A 20,387-nucleotide genomic window follows, 5' to 3' on the forward strand; every position below is an offset into this window, starting at 1 on the left:
TAAACACAAAGATTTGGGCCAAACCAACCACTTTTGGCTTTGTTTGGTGACCTTCCAGCAGCTCCTTGTCTCTCTTCAACTGGGGAGCCCAGTACTGGAGCCTCCACACCCTCCCTTGCCAACCTGGCCCAGGGCTCCCTCCCCTCACCACCAAACCATCTTCTCCTCCCATTCCAGTGGCACTTTTTGCATCCCAGCTCATGCCCATCACCCCTTGTCCTCCTCTTCCTTCACCTTCCCCACCCCAACGATGGAAACACCCCCCAACCCCCTCTTCTTCACCCCCAACCCCCTCCCCACTGACTTTTCCAGCTGCAAACCCAACCTGAGGTGTTTTTCCCCCCTCTCTCTGCCTCTCACAGGTCCCTCCTGCCCCCAACACTCTCACTACGAGCTCTGTGGCACCAGCTGCCCTGCCACATGCCGAGGCCCCGTGGCTCCTGAGGACTGCAGCTCAGCTCTGTGCACTGAAGGTTGTTTCTGTGACCAGGGCTTTGTCCTGAGCGGTGATGAGTGCGTGCCAGTCGGTGAGTGTGGCTGTGAGCACGGCGGCCGCTACCACAAGAAAGGAGAGGAGTTCTATGCCTCGTGCCAGGAGAAGTGCCACTGCAAAGCTCAAGGAGTGCTGGAGTGCCAGGAAGCTTTCTGCAATGCCCATGAGGAGTGTAGGGTGGAAGATGGGGTGTTGGGGTGTTACCCGGCTGGCTACGGGCGGCTGGTGGTGTCGGGGGACCCTCACTACGTCACCTTTGATGGTAGAGCCTTTGACATCATGGGTTCTTGCACCTACGTCCTGGCAAAGCTCTGCAAGCCAGAGTCCAGGCTCACCAACTTCTCAGTGCTGCTGGAGCATGATGTGGGAGGCCGTGGCAACGTGGCCATGATGAAGAGGGTGATGGTCTTCGTCCATGGCTACAGGGTCAGCATGGAGAGGGGACGCAAGTGGGAGGTGATGGTGAGTCCTGCGGCTTGGTGGGGGTGGGGGTGAGAAATATGGGGTGCAAACGGGGCACAAAGACAAAGAATTGTGGAGTATTGAGGTTGGGAAAGGGCCTGGAGCTGTGGGAGCCCAGCCCTGAGCTCACCCTGCCATGGCCACCGCTGAGCCACGGGCCACAGCAGCTCAAAACACCCCACAAACATCACTTTTCCCCTCAAAACCACACCAAAACCCCACTTTTGCCCTCAAAACTTCACTTTTTGCCCTCAAAACTTCACATTTTCCCTCAAAACTTCATCAAAACCCAACTTTTTCCCTCAAAATTGCACTTTTTCCCTCAAAACCACATCAAAACCCCACTTTCTCCCTCAAAACTTGACTTTTTTGCCTCAAAACCCCACCAAAACCCCACTTTTTCCCTCAAAATTGCACTTTTTTCCCTTAAAATCCCACCAAAACCCCACTTTCTCCCTCAAAACTTGACTTTTTTGCCTCAAAATGTCACTTTTCCCCTCAAAACCACACCAAAAGCCCACTTTTTCCCTCAAAACTTCACATTTTCCCTCAAAACTCCACCAAAACCCAACTTTTTCCCTCAAAATTGCACTTTTTCCCTCAAAACTTCACGTTTTCCCCTCAAAACCCCACTTTTCCCTCAGAACTCCACCAAAACCCATTTTTCCCCTCAGAACTCCACCAAAACCTCATTTTTTCCCTCAGAAATCCTCAAAAACACCATTTTTTCCCTCAAAACTCCACTCAAACCCCACTTTTTCTCTCAGAACTCCACCAAAACCCCCCTTTTTCCCTCAGAACTCCACCAAACCCCCACTTTTCCCTCAAAAGTCCACTAAACTCCCACTTTTCCCCTCAGAACTCCACCCAAACCCCACTTTTCCCCCAGAACTCCACCAAAACCCACTTTTCCCTCAGAATTCCACCAAACCCCTCTTTTCCCCTCAGAACTCCACCCAAACCCCACTTTTCCCCTCAGAACTCCACCAAAACCCCTCTTTTCCTCCTCAAAATGCCCCCAAACCCCTCTTTTCCCCTCAGAACTCCACCCAAACCCCACTTTTCCCTCAGAATTCCACTAAAACCCCATTTTTTCCCTCAGAACTCCACCCAAACCCCACTTTTCCCCCCAGAACTCCACCAAAACCCAACTTTTTCCCTCAGAACTCCATCAAAACCCCACTTTTCCCCCCAGAACTCCCCCCACGCCCCATTTTTCCCCCAGAACTCACTGCCCTCTCCCTCGTTGTCTTTGGGTCCATCCCTCTGTGCCAACTCTCCCCCACACCCTGTGCCCCATCGCAGGTGGACGGGCAGCTCCACACTCTGCCTCTGCTCACCCAAGGCAGGACGCTCCGGTTGGGCCAAGAAGGCAACAACATCGTCCTCCAAACCTCCAGCGGCCTCCGGCTCCTCTACAACGCGGCCACCTACCTCCTGCTCACCATCCCCGACTCCTACCGCGGCCACGTCTGCGGGCTGGGTGGCAACTACAATGGGGACCCTGGTGATGATTTCCAGCTGCCTGGTGGGTCCCTGGCGCAGAGCACCGAGGAATTCATCACCTCCTGGAAGGTGCCATCGGAGGACGGCGCCTGCACCGACGGCTGCTCCGGCAAAGGCTGCCCGGGCTGCGCCGCCGCCGCCGCCGCTCCCTACGGCGCCGCCGATTCCTGCGGGCTCATCCGAGACCCAAACGGACCTTTTGGGTCCTGTCACCCAAAAGTGAGCCCTGTGGAGTATTTCAACCACTGCCTCCACGACCTCTGCGTGGCCGACGGCGACCGCCACGTCCTGTGCCACAGCCTCCAGGCCTACGCCGCCGCTTGCCAAGCTGCCGGCGCGCAGATCCAAGCCTGGAGAACCACCAGATTCTGCCGTGAGTGCTCCAGGATCCCTCTCTAAAGCCACTTCAGCTCTTGTTTTCCCCCCAAAACATCAATTTTGGGGCTTCACTCACCTATTTCCCTCCAAAAACCCACCCTAGGGGACAGAAAACCCACATTGGCAACCCTAAAACGTCAACTTGGGGGCTTCAGGCACCTATTTCCCACCTAAAACCCACCCTGGGAGACAGAAATCCCTCATTGCCAACCCCAAAACATCAATTTTGGGACTTCACTCATCCATTTCCCACCAAAAAGTCACCCTGGGAGAAAGAAATCCCTGATTATCACTTCTAAAACATCCATTTTGGGGCTTCTATCACCTCTTTCCCACCTAAAACCCAGCCTGGGAGAAAGGAATCCCAGGTTACACCTCCAAAACATCAATTTGTGGGCTTCACTCATCCATTTTCCACCAAAAACCCACCCTGGGAGACAGAAATCCCTGATTATCACCTCTAAAACATCAATTTTGGGGCTTCACTCACCTATTTCCCACCTAAACCCACCCTGGGAGAAAGAAATCCCTCACTGCCAACCCCAAAACATCAATTTTGGGGCTTCACTCATCCATTTTCCACCAAAAACCCACCCTGGGAGACAGAAATCCCAGATTTCCACCTCCAAAACATCAATTTTGTGGCTTCTATCACTTATTTCCCACCAAAGACCATCCTTGGAGAAAGAAATCCCAGATTGGCAACCCCAAAACATCAATTTGGGGGCTTCAGGCACCTATTTCACACCTAAAACCCACCCTGGGAGAAAGAAATCCCTCAATGCCAAGCCTAAAACATCAATTTTGGGGCTTCACTCATCTATTTCCCACCAAAAACCCACCCTAGAGGAAAGAAATCCCAGGTTACACCTCCAAAACATCAATTTTGGGGCTTCAGGCACCTCTTTCCCACCTAAAACCCACCCTGGGAGAAAGAAATCCCAGGTTACACCTCCAAAACATCAATTTTGGAGGTTCAGGCACCTCTTTCCCACCAAAACTCTGCCCTGGGAGACAGAAATCCCTCATTGCCAACCCCAAAACATCAATTTTGGGGCTTCAGGCACCTATTTCCAAACAAAAACCACCCTGGGAGACAGAAATCCCTGATTATCATCTCTAAAACATCAATTTTGGAGCTTCAGGCACCTCTTTCCCACCTAAAACCCACCCTGGGAGACAGAAATCCCTCATTGCCAACCCCAAAACATCAGTTTTGGGGCTTCACTCATCCATTTCCCACCAAAAAGTCACCCTGGGAGAAAGAAATCCCTGATTATCACTTCTAAAACATCCATTTTGGGGCTTCTATCACCTCTTTCCCACCTAAAACCCAGCCTGGGAGAAAGGAATCCCAGGTTACACCTCCAAAACATCAATTTGTGGGCTTCACTCATCCATTTCCCACCTAAAACCACCCTGGGAGACAGAAATCCCTCATTGCCAACCTCAAAACATCAATTTTGGGGCTTCACTCACCTATTTCCCACCTAAAACCACCCTGGGAGACAGAAATCCCTCATTGCCAAGCCCAAAACATCAATTTTGGGGCTTCACTCATCCATTTACCACCAAAAACCCACCTTGGGGGAAAGAAATCCCAGGTTACACCTCCAAAACATCAATTTTGGGGCTTCTATCACTTATTTCCCACCAAAGACCATCCTTGGAGAAAGAAATCCCAGATTGGCAACCCTAAAACATCAATTTGGGGGCTTCAGGCACCTATTTCCCACCAAAAACCCACCCTAGAGGAAAGAAATCCCAGGTTACACCTCCAAAACATCAATTTTGGGGCTTCACTCACCTATTTCCCACCTAAACCCACCCTGGGAGAAAGAAATCCCTCACTGCCAACCCCAAAACATCAATTTTGGGGCTTCACTCATCCATTTTCCACCAAAAACCCACCCTGGGAGACAGAAATCCCTGATTATCACCTCTAAAACATCAGTTTTGGGGCTTCTATCACTTATTTCCCACCAAAGACCATCCTTGGAGAAAGAAATCCCAGATTGGCAACCCTAAAACGTCAATTTGGGGGCTTCAGGCACCTATTTCCCACCTAAAACCACCCTGGGAGACAGAAATCCCTCATTGCCAAGCCCAAAACATCAATTTTGGGGCTTCACTCATCTATTTCCCACCAAACCCCACCCTAGAGGAAAGAAATCCCAGGTTACACCTCCAAAACATCAATTTTGGGGCTTCTATCACTTATTTCCCACCAAAGACCATCCTTGGAGAAAGAAATCCCAGATTGGCAACCCTAAAACGTCAATTTGGGGGCTTCAGGCACCTATTTCCCACCTAAACCCACCCTGGGAGAAAGAAATCCCTCAATGCCAAGCCTAAAACATCAATTTTGGGGCTTCACTCATCTATTTCCCACCAAAAACCCACCCTAGAGGAAAGAAATCCCAGGTTACACCTCCAAAACATCAATTTTGGGGCTTCTATCACTTATTTCCCACCAAAGACCATCCTTGGAGAAAGAAATCCCAGATTGGCAACCCCAAAACATCAATTTGGGGGCTTCAGGCACCTATTTCACACCTAAAACCCACCCTGGGAGAAAGAAATCCCTCAATGCCAAGCCTAAAACATCAATTTTGGGGCTTCACTCATCTATTTCCCACCAAAAACCCACCCTAGAGGAAAGAAATCCCAGGTTACACCTCCAAAACATCAATTTTGGGGCTTCAGGCATCTCTTTCCCACCTAAAACCCACCCTGGGAGAAAGAAATCCCAGGTTACACCTCCAAAACATCAATTTTGGAGGTTCAGGCACCTCTTTCCCACCAAAACTCTGCCCTGGGAGACAGAAATCCCTCATTGCCAACCCCAAAACATCAATTTTGGGGCTTCAGGCACCTATTTCCAAACAAAAACCACCCTGGGAGACAGAAATCCCTGATTATCACCTCTAAAACATCCATTTTGGAGCTTCAGGCATCTATATCCCACCTAAAACCACCCTGGGAGACAGAAATCCCTCATTGCCAACCCCAAAACATCAATTTTGTGGCTTCAGGCACCTCTTTCCCACCTAAAACCCACTCTGGGAGAAAGAAATCCCAGGTTACACCTCCAAAACATCAATTTTGGAGCTTCAGGCACCTCTTTCCCACCAAAACTCTGCCCTGGGAGACAGAAATCCCTCATTGCCAACCCCAAAACATCAATTTTGGGGCTTCAGGCACCTATTTCCAAACAAAAACCACCCTGGGAGACAGAAATCCCTGATTATCACCTCTAAAACATCAATTTTGGAGCTTCAGGCACCTCTTTCCCACCTAAAACCCACCCTGGGAGACAGAAATCCCTCACTGCCAACCCCAAAACATCAAGTTGGTGCCCCAAGTTGGATGTTGGTTTAACATCTTGTGGAGCCATCAGAGATATCCACGAGACCTCTGCTGGGAAAAGCCCCGATGGTTGAAGGGGAATAATGGTTATTGCTCTGTTTCCTCTCCCCCCACTCCCCTCCCTCAGCCCTCTCCTGCCCAGCCCACAGCCACTACGAGCTCTGCACCCGGACCTGTGACTTCACCTGTGCCAGCCTCTCCGTGCCAGCCCCGTGCAGTTGGACTTGCTTTGAGGGCTGCCAGTGTGATGATGGGTTCCTCTTCGATGGTGAAAGCTGTGTGTCCCTGGAGCAGTGTGGTTGCATGCACCAGGGGAGGTACTTCAAGGTGAGGTTGACCATGGAGGAATCATCTTTGGTGGAAACCAGGTTGAGGAAGGATTGGGTGGGGTTGTCCCAGTTGGGTGATGAGACTTGGTTTGAGGATCCACTCTCTGGTGGGGGATGTTGTCCCAGTTGGGTGATGAAACTTGGTTTGAGGATCCAGTCTCTGGTGGGGTTGTCCCAGTTGGGTGATGAGACTTGGTTTGAGGATCCAGTCTCTGGTGGGGTTGTCCCAGTTGGGTGATGAGACTTGGTTTGAGGATCCAGCCTCTGGTGGGGTTGTCCCAGTTGGGTGATGAGACTTGGTTTGAGGATCCAGTCTCTGGTGGGGTTGTCCCAGTTGGGTGATGAGACTTGGTTTGAGGATCCAGCCTCTGGTGGGGTTGTCCCAGTTGGGTGATGAGACTTGGTTTGAGGATCCAGTCTCTGGTGAGGGACATTGTCCCAGTTGGGTGATGAGACTTGGTTTGAGGCTTCAGTCTCTGGTGGGGGACGTTGTCCCAGTTGGGTGATGAGACTTGGTTTGAGGATCCAGCCTCTGGTGGGGTTGTCCCAGTTGGGTGATGAGACTTGGTTTGAGGATCCAGCCTCTGGTGGGGTTGTCCCAGTTGGGTGATGAGACTTGGTTTGAGGCTTCAGTCTCTGGTGGGGTTGTCCCAGTTGGGTGATGAGACTTGGTTTGAGGATCCAGTCTCTGGTGGGGTTGTCCCAGTTGGGTGATGAGACTTGGTTTGAGGTTTCAGTCTCTAGTGGGGAGGTTGCCCCAGTTGGGTGATGAGACTTGGTTTGAGGACTCAGTCTCTGGTGGGGTTGTCCCAGTTGGGTGATGAGACTTGGTTTGAGGATCCAGCCTCTGGTGGGGTTGTCCCAGTTGGGTGATGAGACTTGGTTTGAGGATCCAGCCTCTGGTGGGGTTGTCCCAGTTGGGTGATGAGACTTGGTTTGAGGCTTCAGCCTCTAGTGGGGAGGTTTGTCCCAGTTGGGTGATGAGACTTGGTTTGAGGATCCAGTCTCTGGTGGGGAGATTGTCCCAGTTGGATGATGAGGTTGGTTGTCCCACTTGGTCAAGGCAACTGGTTTTGGGACTCAATCCCTGATGAGATGGGATTGTCCCATCTAGATGATTCAACTGGTTTGGGGACTCAATCCCTGGTGAGGTTGGTTGTCCCATCTAGATGATGGAATGGGCTTGTTGACTCCACACTTGATGAGGTTGGTTGTCCCACTTGGTCAAGACAACTGGTTCTGAGACTCAATCCCTGATGAGATGGGATTGTCCCATCTAGATGATTCAACTGGTTTGGGGACTCAATCCCTGGTGAGATGGGATTGTCCCATCTAGATGATGCAACTGGTTCTGGGACTCAATCCCTGGTGAGGTTGGTTGTCCCATCTAGATGATGGAATGGACTTGTTGACTCCACACTTGATGAGGTTGGTTGTCCCACTTGGTCAAGCCAACTGGTTCTGGGACTCAATCCCTGGTGAGGTTGATTGTCCCATCTAGATGATTCAACTGGTTTTGGGACTCAATCCCTGGTGAGGTTGGTTGTCCCATCTAGATGATGGAATGGGCTTGTTGATTCCATACTTGATGAGGTTGGTTGTCTCACTTGGTCAAGCCAACTGGTTCTGAGACTCAATCCATGAAGAGATGGGATTGTCCCATCTAGATGATGCAACTGGTTTTGGGACTCAATCCCTGTTGAGATGGGATTGTGCCATCTAGATGATGCAACTGGTTTGGGGACTCAATCCCTGGTGAGGTTGGTTGTCCCATCTAGATGATGGAATGGACTTGTTGACTCCACATTTGATGAGCTTGGTTGTCCCACTTGGTCAAGCCAACTGGTTTTGGGACCCAACCCAACGAGATGTCTTCTGTCTCCATTTTAAGGACACATACCCCAAATGAGCTCACTCCTGACATCCCCAAAGTCATCTTCTGCTCTGCTGCACCAGGGCAAGAAGCACAATGAGCTCCCAAACTCCACCAAATCCACCCCATGGCTTGTCCTCTCCCATTTATCCCTCCAAAGGTGGGGAAACCCCCCACCCCCAACCCCACATCTGCTGCCTCCTTGGCTTTAACCTCCCCCCTTCCCTTTTCCAGGTGGGTGAGACCATCATCTCCAACAACTGCTCCAGGACATGCACTTGCCACCCATCCCAGGGCCTCGTCTGCAAGGACCACCAGTGTCCCCTGGACGAGGTGTGCACCACGCAGGATGGAGCCCAGCGCTGCGTGAGGCGGGAGGGACGGTGCCTGGTGTCCCCTGGAGCCTCCTTCAGCACGTTTGACGGCGCTGGGGGAAAGCTCTGGGCCAGTGGCACGTACAAAGTGGCTGCTCTTTGCAACGAGAAGTCACCCAACTGGTTCAAGGTGGTGGTGGACGTCAGTGAGTGCCGGGACGACGGCGTGGCCGGGGCCGTGGCTGTCTTTGTGTTCTTCAGGGAGGCTTTTGTCACCGTGAATAGCAACATGGAGGTGTGGGTGAGTGAGGGCAGGGGGAGTGAGTGCAGGGGGAGTGAGGGGAGGTGTGGGGGAGTGAGGGCAGGGGGAGGGAGTGCAGGGGGAGTGAGTGGAGGTGTGGGGGAGTGAGTGCAGGGGGAGTGAGGGGAGGTGTGGGGGAGTGAGTGCAGGGGGAGTGAGAGGAGGTGTGGTGGAGTGCAGGGGGAGTGGAGGTGTGAGTGGAGGTGTGAGTGGAGGTGTGGGTGAGTGAGTGCAGGGGGAGGGAGGGGAGGTGTGGGGGAGTGAGTGCAGGGGGAGTGAGAGGAGGTGTGGTGGAGTGCAGGGGGAGTGGAGGTGTGAGTGGAGGTGTGAGTGGAGGTGTGGGTGAGTGAGTGCAGGGGGAGGGAGGGGAGGTGTGGGGGAGTGAGTGCAGGGGGAGTGAGAGGAGGTGTGGTGGAGTGCAGGGGGAGTGGAGGTGTGAGTGGAGGTGTGAGTGGAGGTGTGGGTGAGTGAGTGCAGGGGGAGTGAGGGGAGGTGTGGGGGAGTGAGTGCAGGGGGAGTGAGAGGAGGTGTGGTGGAGTGCAGGGGGAGTGGAGGTGTGAGTGGAGGTGTGAGTGGAGGTGTGGGTGAGTGAGTGCAGGGGGAGGGAGGGGAGGTGTGGGGGAGTGAGTGCAGGGGGAGTGAGGGGAGGTGTGAGTGGAGGTGTGAGTGCAGGGTGAGTGGAGCTGTGACTGGAGGTGTGAGGGAGTGGAGGTGTGAGAGGAGGTGTGGGTGAGTGCAGGGGGAATGGAGGTGTGAGTGAGTGGAGGTGTGAGTGGAGGTGTGAGTGGAGGTGTGGGGGAGTGGAGGTGTGAGAGGATGTGTGGGTGAGTGGAGGTGTGAGTGGAGGTGTGGGGGAGTGAGTGCAGGGGGAGTGAGGGGAGGTGTGAGTGGAGGTGTGGGGGAGTGGAGGTGTGAGTGGAGGTGTGAGTGGAGGTGTGAGTGGAGGTGTGGGTGAGTGGAGGTGTGAGTGGAGGTGTGGGTGAGTGGAGGTGTGAGTGGAGGTGTGGGGGAGTGAGTGCAGGGGGAGTGAGTGGAGGTGTGGGGGAGTGAGTGCAGGGGGAGTGAGTGGAGGTGTGGGGGAGTGAGTGCAGGGGGAGTGAGTGGAGGTGTGGGGGAGTGAGTGCAGGGGGAGTGAGTGGAGGTGTGGGGGAGTGAGTGCAGGGGGAGTGAGGGGAGGTGTGAGTGGAGGTGTGGGGGAGTGGAGGTGTGAGTGGAGGTGTGAGTGGAGGTGTGGGTGAGTGGAGGTGTGAGTGGAGGTGTGGGGGAGTGAGTGCAGGGGGAGTGAGGGGAGGTGTGGGGGAGTGAGTGCAGGAGGAGTGAGGGGAGGTATGGGGGAGTGAGTGCAGGGTGAGTGGAGCTGTGACTGGAGGTGTGGGGGAGTGGAGGTGTGAGTGGAGGTGTGGGTGATTGAGTGCGGGGTGAGTGAGGGGAGGTGTGGGTGAGTGAGTGCAGGGGGAGGGAGGGGAGGTGTGGGTGAGTGAGTGCAGGGTGAGTGAGTGCAGGGGGAGGGAGGGGAGGTGTGGGTGAGTGAGTGCAGGGGGAGTGAGGGGAGGTGTGAGTGGAGGTGTGGGTGAGAGTGCAGGGGAGTGAGGGGAGGTGTGGGGGAGTGAGTGCAGGGGGAGTGAGAGGAGGTGTGGGTGAGTGGAGGTGTGAGTGGAGATGTGGGTGAGTGCAGGGGGAGAGGAGGGGGGAGTGGAGGTGTGAGTGGAGGTGTGAGTGCAGGGTGAGTGGAGCTGTGACTGGAGGTGTGGGTGAGGGGAGGTGTGAGTGGAGGTGTGGGTGAGCCCTGGCCCAAGTTGCCCAGGGAGGGTTTGGAGGATCTCAGGTGGCTTCCAAACCCACCTGGACACGTTCCTGTGTCTCCTGACCATGAGGAACCTCCTTTAGGGCTGGAGGTTCCTTCCATCCCCCACCAGTCTGGGGTCCTCTGGCTCCACTGGAACCATGAGGAGAAGCTCCTTTGGTGCTGAGCCCTGACCCAGGGAGCCTGTGGAGGATCTCAGGTGGCTTCCAACCCCACCTGGACACGTTCCTGACCATGAGGAACCTGTCTGGAGAAGCTCTTAAGGTCTAAAGAGCTCTTCAGTGTTTCTCTGGCTCCACTGGAACCATGAGGAGAAGCTCCTTTGGTGCTGAGCCCTGGCCCAGGGAGGGTTTGGAGGATCTCAGGTGGCTTCCAAACCCACCTGGACATGTTCCTGTGTCTCCCCTGACCACGAGGAACCTGCTTTAGGGCTGGAGAAGCTCCTAAGAGGGCTAAAGAGTCCTGAAGGGATTCTCTGGTGCTCCTTTGGTGCTGAGCCCTGGCCCAGGGAGGCTTGTGGAGGATCTCAGGTGGCTTCCAAACCCCCCTGGACATGTTCCTGTGTGACCTGACCATGAGGAACCTGTCTGGAGAAGCTCTTAAAGGTCTCAAGAGCCCTGAAGGGATCCTCTGGCTCCACTGGAACCATGAGGAGAAGCTCCTTTGGTGCTGAGCCCTGGCCCAGGGAGGCTTGTGGAGGATCTCAGGTGGCTTCTAACCCCCCTTGGACACGTTCCTGTGTGACCTGATCCACGTGGGAGCTGTTTCTGCAATGGGGTTGGGCTGGATGAGCTCTGAAGGTCCCTCCCCACGGGACTCAGTCCTTCAGGAGCTTGGGTTGGGGTTTTATCTCCTCTCCCTCCAGATGCCTTCAGGGTCCAACCCTGGTGGTATCTTTACTCTGGTTTGTTCCAGGGCACTCTGGGGTGTTTTTTAACCCATTCCTGTCCTTTTTTGTCCCCCTTTCCCATTGCAGGTCAATGGCCTCTTCACCCACCTTCCAACCACCGTGTCCAAAGCCATCTCCTTGAGCAAGCTGGAGAGGAACATCAGCATCTCCCACCCATCAGGGATGGATGTGCTCTTCAGCCCCAGTGGAGAGGTGACAGTGACTGCAGGATCCTCTTTGGTCAACCAGCTCTGTGCTCCTTGTGGCAACTTCAATGGTGACCCCAAAGATGACCTGAAGCTGCCCAATGGCCAAGCTGTGAGGAGCATCGCAGAGGTCATCGATGCCTGGAAAGCCAGGGACTTTGCAGGATGGTGAGTGACCCCCCAAAAAGCTTCTACACCCCCTCCATACCCCCCTTTCCTTCCCCTCCAAAAGCTTGGGCAAGCAAGAGGGTCAGGGGACAACCTCCATGGGGGATCATCGAAGGGGTGACATCCAGGAAGGACTTCTCCCATCTTCTTTGGTTTCATCCACAGCGACTGACACACAAAAGCCAAGGAGATTGTTCTGGTAAGTGACTCTTTGCTGTCCCATCTCCAACTGCTCCTGCAGCCACCTGGTTGGATGAAGCTTCGTTTGCTTGAGGCTCATTAATGAACTGAGATGAATCATCAGGGTTTTAAGTGCCTCAGGGTGGAGCAACCTTAGAGGGACACGTGGAGATACCCAAGAGGAGACACCCAACACTTTAGATGCAGGACATCATGTACAGAGACAACAGAGACTGACCAGAACACACACAGCTGGGGGGAAAAACCTTAGTGGAAGGAAAAGTTGAGCCAAGACCAAGTTGATGAAGCTCTTTGGTGTCTCATGGGATGTGTCATTCAGGAACAGCTCATCCTGAATGTCATCACTGAACAGAGGAAGGATAAAGGTGGTTGTCAGGGGGAGTCAACGTCGATTCACCAAGGGGGAATGATGTTTGACCAACCTGATGCCTTCTGAGGGCAGAACCAGCTGGCTGGATGAGGGGAGAGCAGCTGAGGGCATCTACCTTGGCTTCAGCGAGGCTTTGGACACTGTCTCCCATCACATCCTCATCAGAAGCTCAGGGATGTGGCTGGGATGAGTGGAGGGGACACCCAACACTTTAGATGCAGGACATCATGTACAGAGACAACAGAGACTGACCAGAACACACATGAGAGCTGGGGGGAAAAACCTTAGTGGAAGGAAAAGTTGAGCCAAGACCAAGCTGATGAAGCTCTTTGGTGTCTCATGGGATGTGTCATTCAGGAACAGCTCATCCTGAATGTCATCACTGAACAGGGGAAGGATAAAGGTGGTTGTCAGGGGGAGTCAACGTGGATTCACCAAGGGGGAATGATGTTTGACCAACCTGATGCCTTCTGAGGGCAGAAGCAGCTGGTTGGATGAGGGGAGAGCAGCTGAGGGCATCTACCTTGGCTTCAGCAAGGCTTTGGACACTGTCTCCCATCACATCCTCATCAGGAAGCTCAGGGATGTGGCTGGGATGAGTGGAGGGGACACCCAACACTTTAGATGCAGGACATCATGTACAGAGACAACAGAGACCGACCAGAACACACACAGCTGGGGGGAAAAACCTTAGTGGAAGGAAAAGTTGAGCCAAGACCAAGCTGATGAAGCTCTTTGGTGTCTCATGGGATGTGTCATTCAGGAACAGCTCATCCTGAGTGTCATCACTGAACAAAGGATAAAGGTGGTTGTCAGGGGGAGTCAACGTGGATTCACCAAGGGGGAATGATGTTTGACCAACCTGATGCCTTCTGAGGGCAGAACCAGCTGGCTGGATGAGGGGAGAGCAGCTGAGGGCATCTGCCTTGGCTTCAGCAAGGCTTTGGACACTGTCTCCCATCACATCCTCATCAGGAAGCTCAGGGATGTGGCTGGGATGAGTGGAGGGGAGGTGGATGGAGAAGGGGCTGAATGACAGAGCCCAGAGGGTGGGGATCAATGGCACAGAGTTGAGTTGGAGCCCTGTGGCCCACTGGGATGGGTTCTGGGGCCAGTCTGGTTCAACATCATCAACCACCTGGGTGAGGGGACAGAGGGAACCTCCAGTGAGCTCCCTGCTGGCACCAAACTGGGAGCACTGGCTGATTGCCCAGAGGCTGTGCTGGCACTCAGTGAGGTCTCAACCAGCTGAGAGTTGGACACAGAGGAACCTGCTGAGGTTGAACAAGGGCAGAGTCCTGCAGCTGGGGAGGAACAACCCCCTGCACCAGCACAGGCTGGGGGTGACCTGCTGGAGAGCAGCTCTGCAGAGACCTGGGTGTGCTGATTGAGTGCTGATTGATAACAAGCTAAATGTGAGCCAGCAACGTGCCCAGGGAGGGTTTGGAGGATCTCAGGTGGCTTCCAAACCCCCCTGGACATGTTCCTGTGCTCCCTGACCACAAGGAACCTGCTTGAAGGCTGGAGGAGCTCTAAAGGTTCCTTCCAACCCCCCTCACTGAGTGATTCTCTGGTTCCTCTGGCACAGGAGGAGAAAATCCTGGCCCAAACTGCCCAGGGAGGCTGTGGAGGATCTCAGGTGGCTTCCAAACCCACCTGGACATGTTCCTGTGTCCCCCTTAACCATGAGGAACCTATTTTAGGGCTGGATGAGCTCTTAAAGGTCTAAAGAGCCCTGAAGGGATTCTCTGGCTCCACTGGAACCATGAGGAGAAACTGGTTTGGTGTTGAGGTGAGGGAGCCCTGGCCCAGGCTGCCCAGGGAGGGTTTGGAGGATCTCAGGTGGCTTCCAAACCCACCTGGACATGTTCCTGTGTCCCCCTTGACCATGAGGAACCTGCTTTAGGCCTGGAGAAGCTCCAGAGCTTCCTTCCAACCCCCCTCATTGTGTGAGTCCCTGGTTCCACTGGCACAGGAGGAGAAACTCCTGGCCCAGGCTGCCCAGGGAGGCTGTGGGGGATCTCAGGTGGCTTCCAAACTCCCCTGGACATGTTCCTGTGCTCCCTGACCACGAGGAACCACTGGCACAGGAGGAGAAACTCCTGGCCCAGGCTGCCCAGGGAGGGTTTGGAGGCTCCTCAGGAGCTTCCCAACCCCCCCTGGACACATTCCTGTGTGACCTGATCTAAGTGGGAGCTGCTTCTGCAGAGGGCTTGAGCTGGATGAGCTCTAAAGGTCCCTCCCAACCCCCCCAACCATGGCACAGAACAACCCCAAAGCCCCTGTTAAAAGGAACCCACCAGGGTCATGTCGATGGAAAACTCACCTTCCCTTGAAGGGTCAAGGTGCAACTTTCCACCTTCCCCCCATCATGTGGGGCTGTGACAGTGAGGGTGAGGAAGGGCTGCTGGTCCCTCTTCCAAGGAGGAACCCCTGATGGCTGCCCACACTTTGCATCTCTTCCAGCCTCAGCTCCAACCTCGTGAGGACGGAGGTGGAAGCTCCTGTCTACCCCATGAAGTAGGAGAAGACCTGAGGCGACGCTTTCCCCACGCCCACGCTCGTGCTCAGCTTCTAAACACTCCTTGCAGAGCTTCTTTGTGCCTCCAGAAGCACCCAGAGAGCACCTTGGGTTGAGCTTCTGCCAGCTGACAAGGAACCACCAGCACTGGAAAGGGAAGGGAGGGGGGTCTGATGGATGTTGGGAGCAACAGGTTGCATGGCCTCAAATATCCACCAAGAGACAAGAGGCAAAACCCTTTGATCTGGCCTCAAATATCCACCAAGAGACAAGAGGCAAAACCCTTTGATCTGGCCTCAAATATCCACCAAGAGACAAGAGGCAAAACCCTTTGATCTGGCCTCAAATATCCACCAAGAGACAAGAGGCAAAACCCTTTGATCTGGCCTCAAATAGGTGAGGAAATAGGCAAAAGGGAGAGGGGGAAAAGGGGTATTTCAAAGCCCTGACCTGCTTCAGGTAAAGCCCAAAGCTGAGATGATCCATCTGCAAAGGATTGGCCTGAAGGGAAGGGAGAGGAATGCCTCGAGTTCAAAACAGATGGGAAGGTGGAGAGCAAGAGAGCCAAAGCCCAGCTTTTCCTCCCCCAAAAACGTGCTTCTCCTGTCCCCTGCCCTCAGTGCAACGCTGCCTGCTGGGGGGTGAATCAGTAAAACCCTTCTGACAGCCTTGTTTCCTCGTGGCTTTGTAAAGTCCAGGGCAAAAGAAGGAGGGGAATTGTCTCTGTCTCTGCTGGTGTGGTGGAGAAACACCCCAAGGTGCTGGAGGGGTTTTTTTGGGGGGTGGGGAAACATTTGGATGTGAGTTTATCCAGGTGCTTCCCATAAGAGCATCTCATGTGGCTTCCCATGGGGAAAACAACTCTTCCATGGTCAAGCAAAGTCACCCAACTCGTGTCCTGTGGGGAAATGACACACCCAAGGGTGAAACCAACCCAATGTGTCTCCCTGTGGTCCAAACAAGCCACCCAACACATGTCCTGTGTCTAAACACCCCACTGTGCCTTCCCATGGGGAAATCAAGTGTCTTCCACGGTCAAGCAACTCACCCAAAGGATGGTCAAACCAACCAAAGTGTCTCCCATGGTCCTACAACTCAACCCAAGGGTCTTCTGTGGTGAAAGAATCCACCCAAAGTGGCCAAAGAATCCACTCAAAGTGGCCAAATAACCCACTCAAAGTGACCAAAGAACCCCCCCAATGATGTGCCCAAAGAACCCACCCAAAGTGGCCAAACAACCCACCCAATGATGTGGCCAAAGAACCCACCCAAAGTGACCAAAGAACCCAGCCAAAGTGGACAAAGAACCCACCCAATGTGGCCAAAGAACCCACCCAATGATGTGGCCAAAGAACCCACCCAAAGTGGCCAAAGAACCCACCCAAAGTGGCCAAAGAACCCCCCCATGATGTGGCCAAACAACCCCCCCAAAGTGACCAGAGAACCCCCCAAAGTGGCCAAAGAACCCACTCAAAGTGACCAAACAACCCACCCAATCTGGCCAAAGAACCCACTCAAAGTGACCAAAGAACCCACCCAATGATGTGGCCAAAGAACCCCCCCAATGTGACCAAAGAACCCAACCAATGATATGGCCAAACAACCCACCCAATGATGTGGCCAAAGAACCCCCCTAAAGTGACCAAAGAACCCCCACAAAGTGGCCAAACAACCCACCCAAAGATGTGGCCAAAGAACCCACCCAAAGTGACCAAAGAACCGACCCCATGATGTGACCAAAGAACCCACCCAATGATGTGGCCAAAGAACCAACCCAATGTGTCCAAAGAACCCATCCAATGATGTGGCCAAAGAACCCACCCAAAGTGGCCAAAGAACCCACCCAATGTGGCCAAAGAACCCACCCAATGTGGCCAAAGAACCCATCCAATGATGTGGCCAAAGAATCCCCCCAAAGTGGCCAAACAACCCACCCAATGATGTGGCCAAAGAACCCACCCAAAGTGGCAAAGGAACCCACCCAATCTGGCCAAAGAACCCACTCAAAGTGGCCAAAGAACCCATCCAAAGTGGCCAAAGAACCCACCCAATGTGTCCAAACAACCCACCCAATGTGTCCAAACAACTCACCCAATGTGGCCAAAGAACCCACCCCATGATGTGGCCAAAGAACCCACCCAATGATGTGGCCAAAGAACCCACCCAAAGTGACCAAAGAACCCACCCAAAGTGGCCAAACAACCCACCCAATATGGCCAAAGAACCAACCCAATGTGGCCAAAGAACCCACCCAATGATGTGGCCAAAGAACCCACCCAAACCATCTGCTGTGATGAAACAAGTCAACGTTGACTCCCACTGAGGCAACACAACCTGAGCTCTTGTGCTGCTTCACCTGGGGTCACAGCAACAAGCTGAGCAATTGGGAACCAAGAAAGAGAGAATGGGGGTGTTGAGGCTGAAGAAGAAGAGGTTGAGGGGAGCCCTGAGCACTCTCTGCAACTGTGGTTGCAAGTTGTGGTCAGGGCAGGATTGGTCCCTGCTCCTGAGCTACAAGACAAAGGGGAAATGAGCTCAAGTTGCACCAGGGGAGGTTGAAATTGCACCCAAGAGACAATTTCTTCCCCAAAGCACTGCCAAGACCTGGCTCATATTGTCCCCCAGTATTGCCCCCCAACTGCTTTCAGGCAGATTTCACTCAAAATGAGACACTGACACTAATTAAGGGGGATTTGTGTCATCCCACGGACCCAGGGGAGAGTGGGGGGACGTTGGGATGGGGTTTAATGGCAAAGAATCCCCAAGGGATTCATGACAAGGAAGCCCAAAGCAATTAAAAGCCAATCCCAGAGCAATTAAAAGCCAATCCCAAAGCAATTAAAAGCCAATCCCAGAGCAATTAAAAGCCAATCCCAGAGCAATTAAAAGGCATCTGAGTGAAATTAAAACGAATCCCAAAGCAATTAAAAGGAACCTGAGAGAAACTCAAACGGATCTCAAAGCAACTAAATGAAATCACAAAGCAAAGAAAACAGATCCCAAAGCAATTATAAACCCTTCAGAGTAATTATTTGGTCTCAAATGGACTGCAACACACTCCAAAGTTGTTACAAATCATCTCAAGGGGTTTGTAACAAACCCCAAAGAGACTGAGGAAAACAGGCCCAAGATCTTTCCTAATTAACCCAAAGCAATTAAAACTAATCCAGATGAATTAAAATGAATTCCAAAGCAATTATAAACCCCTCAGAGTAATTACTTGATCTCAAATTAACTGCAACACACTCCAAAGTTGTTACAAATCACCTCAAGGGGTTTGTAACAAACCCCAAAGAGATTGAGGAAAACAGGCCCAAGATCTTTCCTAATTAACCCAAAGGAGTTAAAACGAATCCAGATGAATTAAAGTGAATCCCAAAGCAATTATAAACCCCTCAGAGTAATTATTTGATCTGAAATGAACTTCAACACACTCCAAAGTTGTTACAAATCACCTCAAGTGGTTTATAACAAACCCCACAGAGACTGAGGAAAACAGGCCCAAGATCTTTCCTAATTAACCCAAAGGAGTTAAAACGAATCCAGATGAATTAAAGTGAATCCCAGATGAATTATAAACCCCTCAGAGTAATTATTTGACTTATAATTAACTGCAACTCACTCCAAAGTCGTTACAAATCACCTCAAGGGGTTTATAACAAATCCCAAAGAGACTGAGGAAAACAGGCCCAAGATCTTTCCTAATTAACCCAAAGGAGTTAAAATGAATCCCAGGGGAATTAAAATGAATCCCAAAGCAATTATAAACCCTTCAGAGTGATTATTTGGCTTAAAATTAGCTGCAACACACTCCAAAGTCGTTACAAATCACCTCAAGGGGTTTATAACAAATCCCAAGGAGCCTGAGGAAAACAGGCCCAAGATCTTTCCTAATTAACCCAAAGGAGTTAAAACGAATCCCAAAGGAACTAAAATGAATCCAGATTAATTAAAATGAATCCCAAAACAATTATAAACCCCTCAGAGTAATTATTTGACTTATAATTAACTGCAACACACTCCAAAGTCGTTACAAATCACCTCAAAGGGTTTGTAACAAACCCCAAAGAGACTGAGGAGAACAGGCCCAAGATCTTTCCTAATTAACCCAAAGCAATTAAAACGAATCCAGATGAATTAAAACAAATTCCAGGGCAATTATAAACCCTTCAGAGTAATTATTTGGTCTCAAATGGACTCCAACACACTCCAAAGTTGTTACAAATCACCTCAAGGGGTTTGTAACAAACCCCAAAGAGACTGAGGAAAACAGGCCCAAGATCTTTCCTAATTAACCCAAAGGAGTTAAAACGAATCCAGATGAATTAAAATGAATCCCAAAACAATTATAAACCCCTCAGAGTAATTATTTGGCTTAAAATTAACTGCAACACACTCCAAAGTTGTTACAAATCATCTCAAGGGGTTTATAACAAACCCCAAAGAGACTGAGGAAAACAGGCCCAAGATCTTTCCTAATTAACCCAAAGCAATTAAAACGAATCCAGATGAATTAAAATGAATCCCAAAACAATTATAAACCCCTCAGAGTAATTATTTGGCTTAAAATTAACTGCAACACACTCCAAAGTTGTTACAAATCATCTCAAGGGGTTTATAACAAATCCCAAGGAGCCTGAGGAAAACAGGCCCAAGATCTTTCCTAATTAACCCAAAGGAGTTAAAATGAATCTCAAAGCAATTAAAATGAATCCCAAAGTAATTATAAACCCCTCAGACTAATTCTGCTGTCTCCAATTAATTAGAAAATCACTTGAAACTACTTAGGAATGATCTCAAAGGGTTTATAACAAATCCCAAAGAGATTGAGGAGAACAGGCCCAAGATCTTTCCTAATTAACCCAAAGCAATTAAAACGAATCCAGATGAATTAAAGTGAATTCCAGAGCAATTATAAACCCCTCAGAGTAATTATTTGACTTATAATTAACTGCAACACACTCCAAAGTTGTTACAAATCATCTCAAGGGGTTTGTAACAAACCCCAAAGAGACTGAGGAAAACAGGCCCAAGATCTTTCCTAATTAACCCAAAGGAGTTAAAACAAATCCCAAAGCAACTAAATTGAATCCCAAAGTTATTAAAATGAATCCCAAAGTAATTATAAACCCCTCAGAGTAATTATTTGATCTCAAATGAACTTCAAAACAGTCCAAAGTTGTTACAAATCACCTCAAGGAGT

At 51.6% G+C, this 20,387-nt stretch overlaps 1 protein-coding gene across 2 annotated transcripts in view; it reads left to right on the top strand.

The window, feature by feature from the left end:
* LOC133629580 (IgGFc-binding protein-like) overlaps positions 1-15,850 on the top strand; it is a 35,140-nt gene extending 19,290 nt beyond the window's left edge. The window contains exons 8-14 of one of the 2 annotated variants that reach the window (XM_062020225.1): positions 363-955; positions 2,261-2,834; positions 6,336-6,535; positions 8,645-9,025; positions 11,806-12,092; positions 12,258-12,291; positions 15,130-15,850. In XM_062020225.1, the coding sequence (XP_061876209.1) occupies positions 363-955; positions 2,261-2,834; positions 6,336-6,535; positions 8,645-9,025; positions 11,806-12,092; positions 12,258-12,264 (2,042 nt within the window). In that variant the 3' untranslated portion in view covers positions 12,265-12,291; positions 15,130-15,850. The remainder of the gene's footprint in view (positions 1-362; positions 956-2,260; positions 2,835-6,335; positions 6,536-8,644; positions 9,026-11,805; positions 12,093-12,257; positions 12,292-15,129) is intronic. The other variant, XM_062020224.1, reaches the window with a different exon arrangement.
* The last annotated feature ends 4,537 nt before the right edge of the window (positions 15,851-20,387 follow it).

The sequence above is a fragment of the Colius striatus genome, unplaced genomic scaffold, assembly GCF_028858725.1.
Source record: "Colius striatus isolate bColStr4 unplaced genomic scaffold, bColStr4.1.hap1 scaffold_84, whole genome shotgun sequence".
In the NCBI taxonomy this organism is placed as follows: domain Eukaryota; kingdom Metazoa; phylum Chordata; class Aves; order Coliiformes; family Coliidae; genus Colius; species Colius striatus.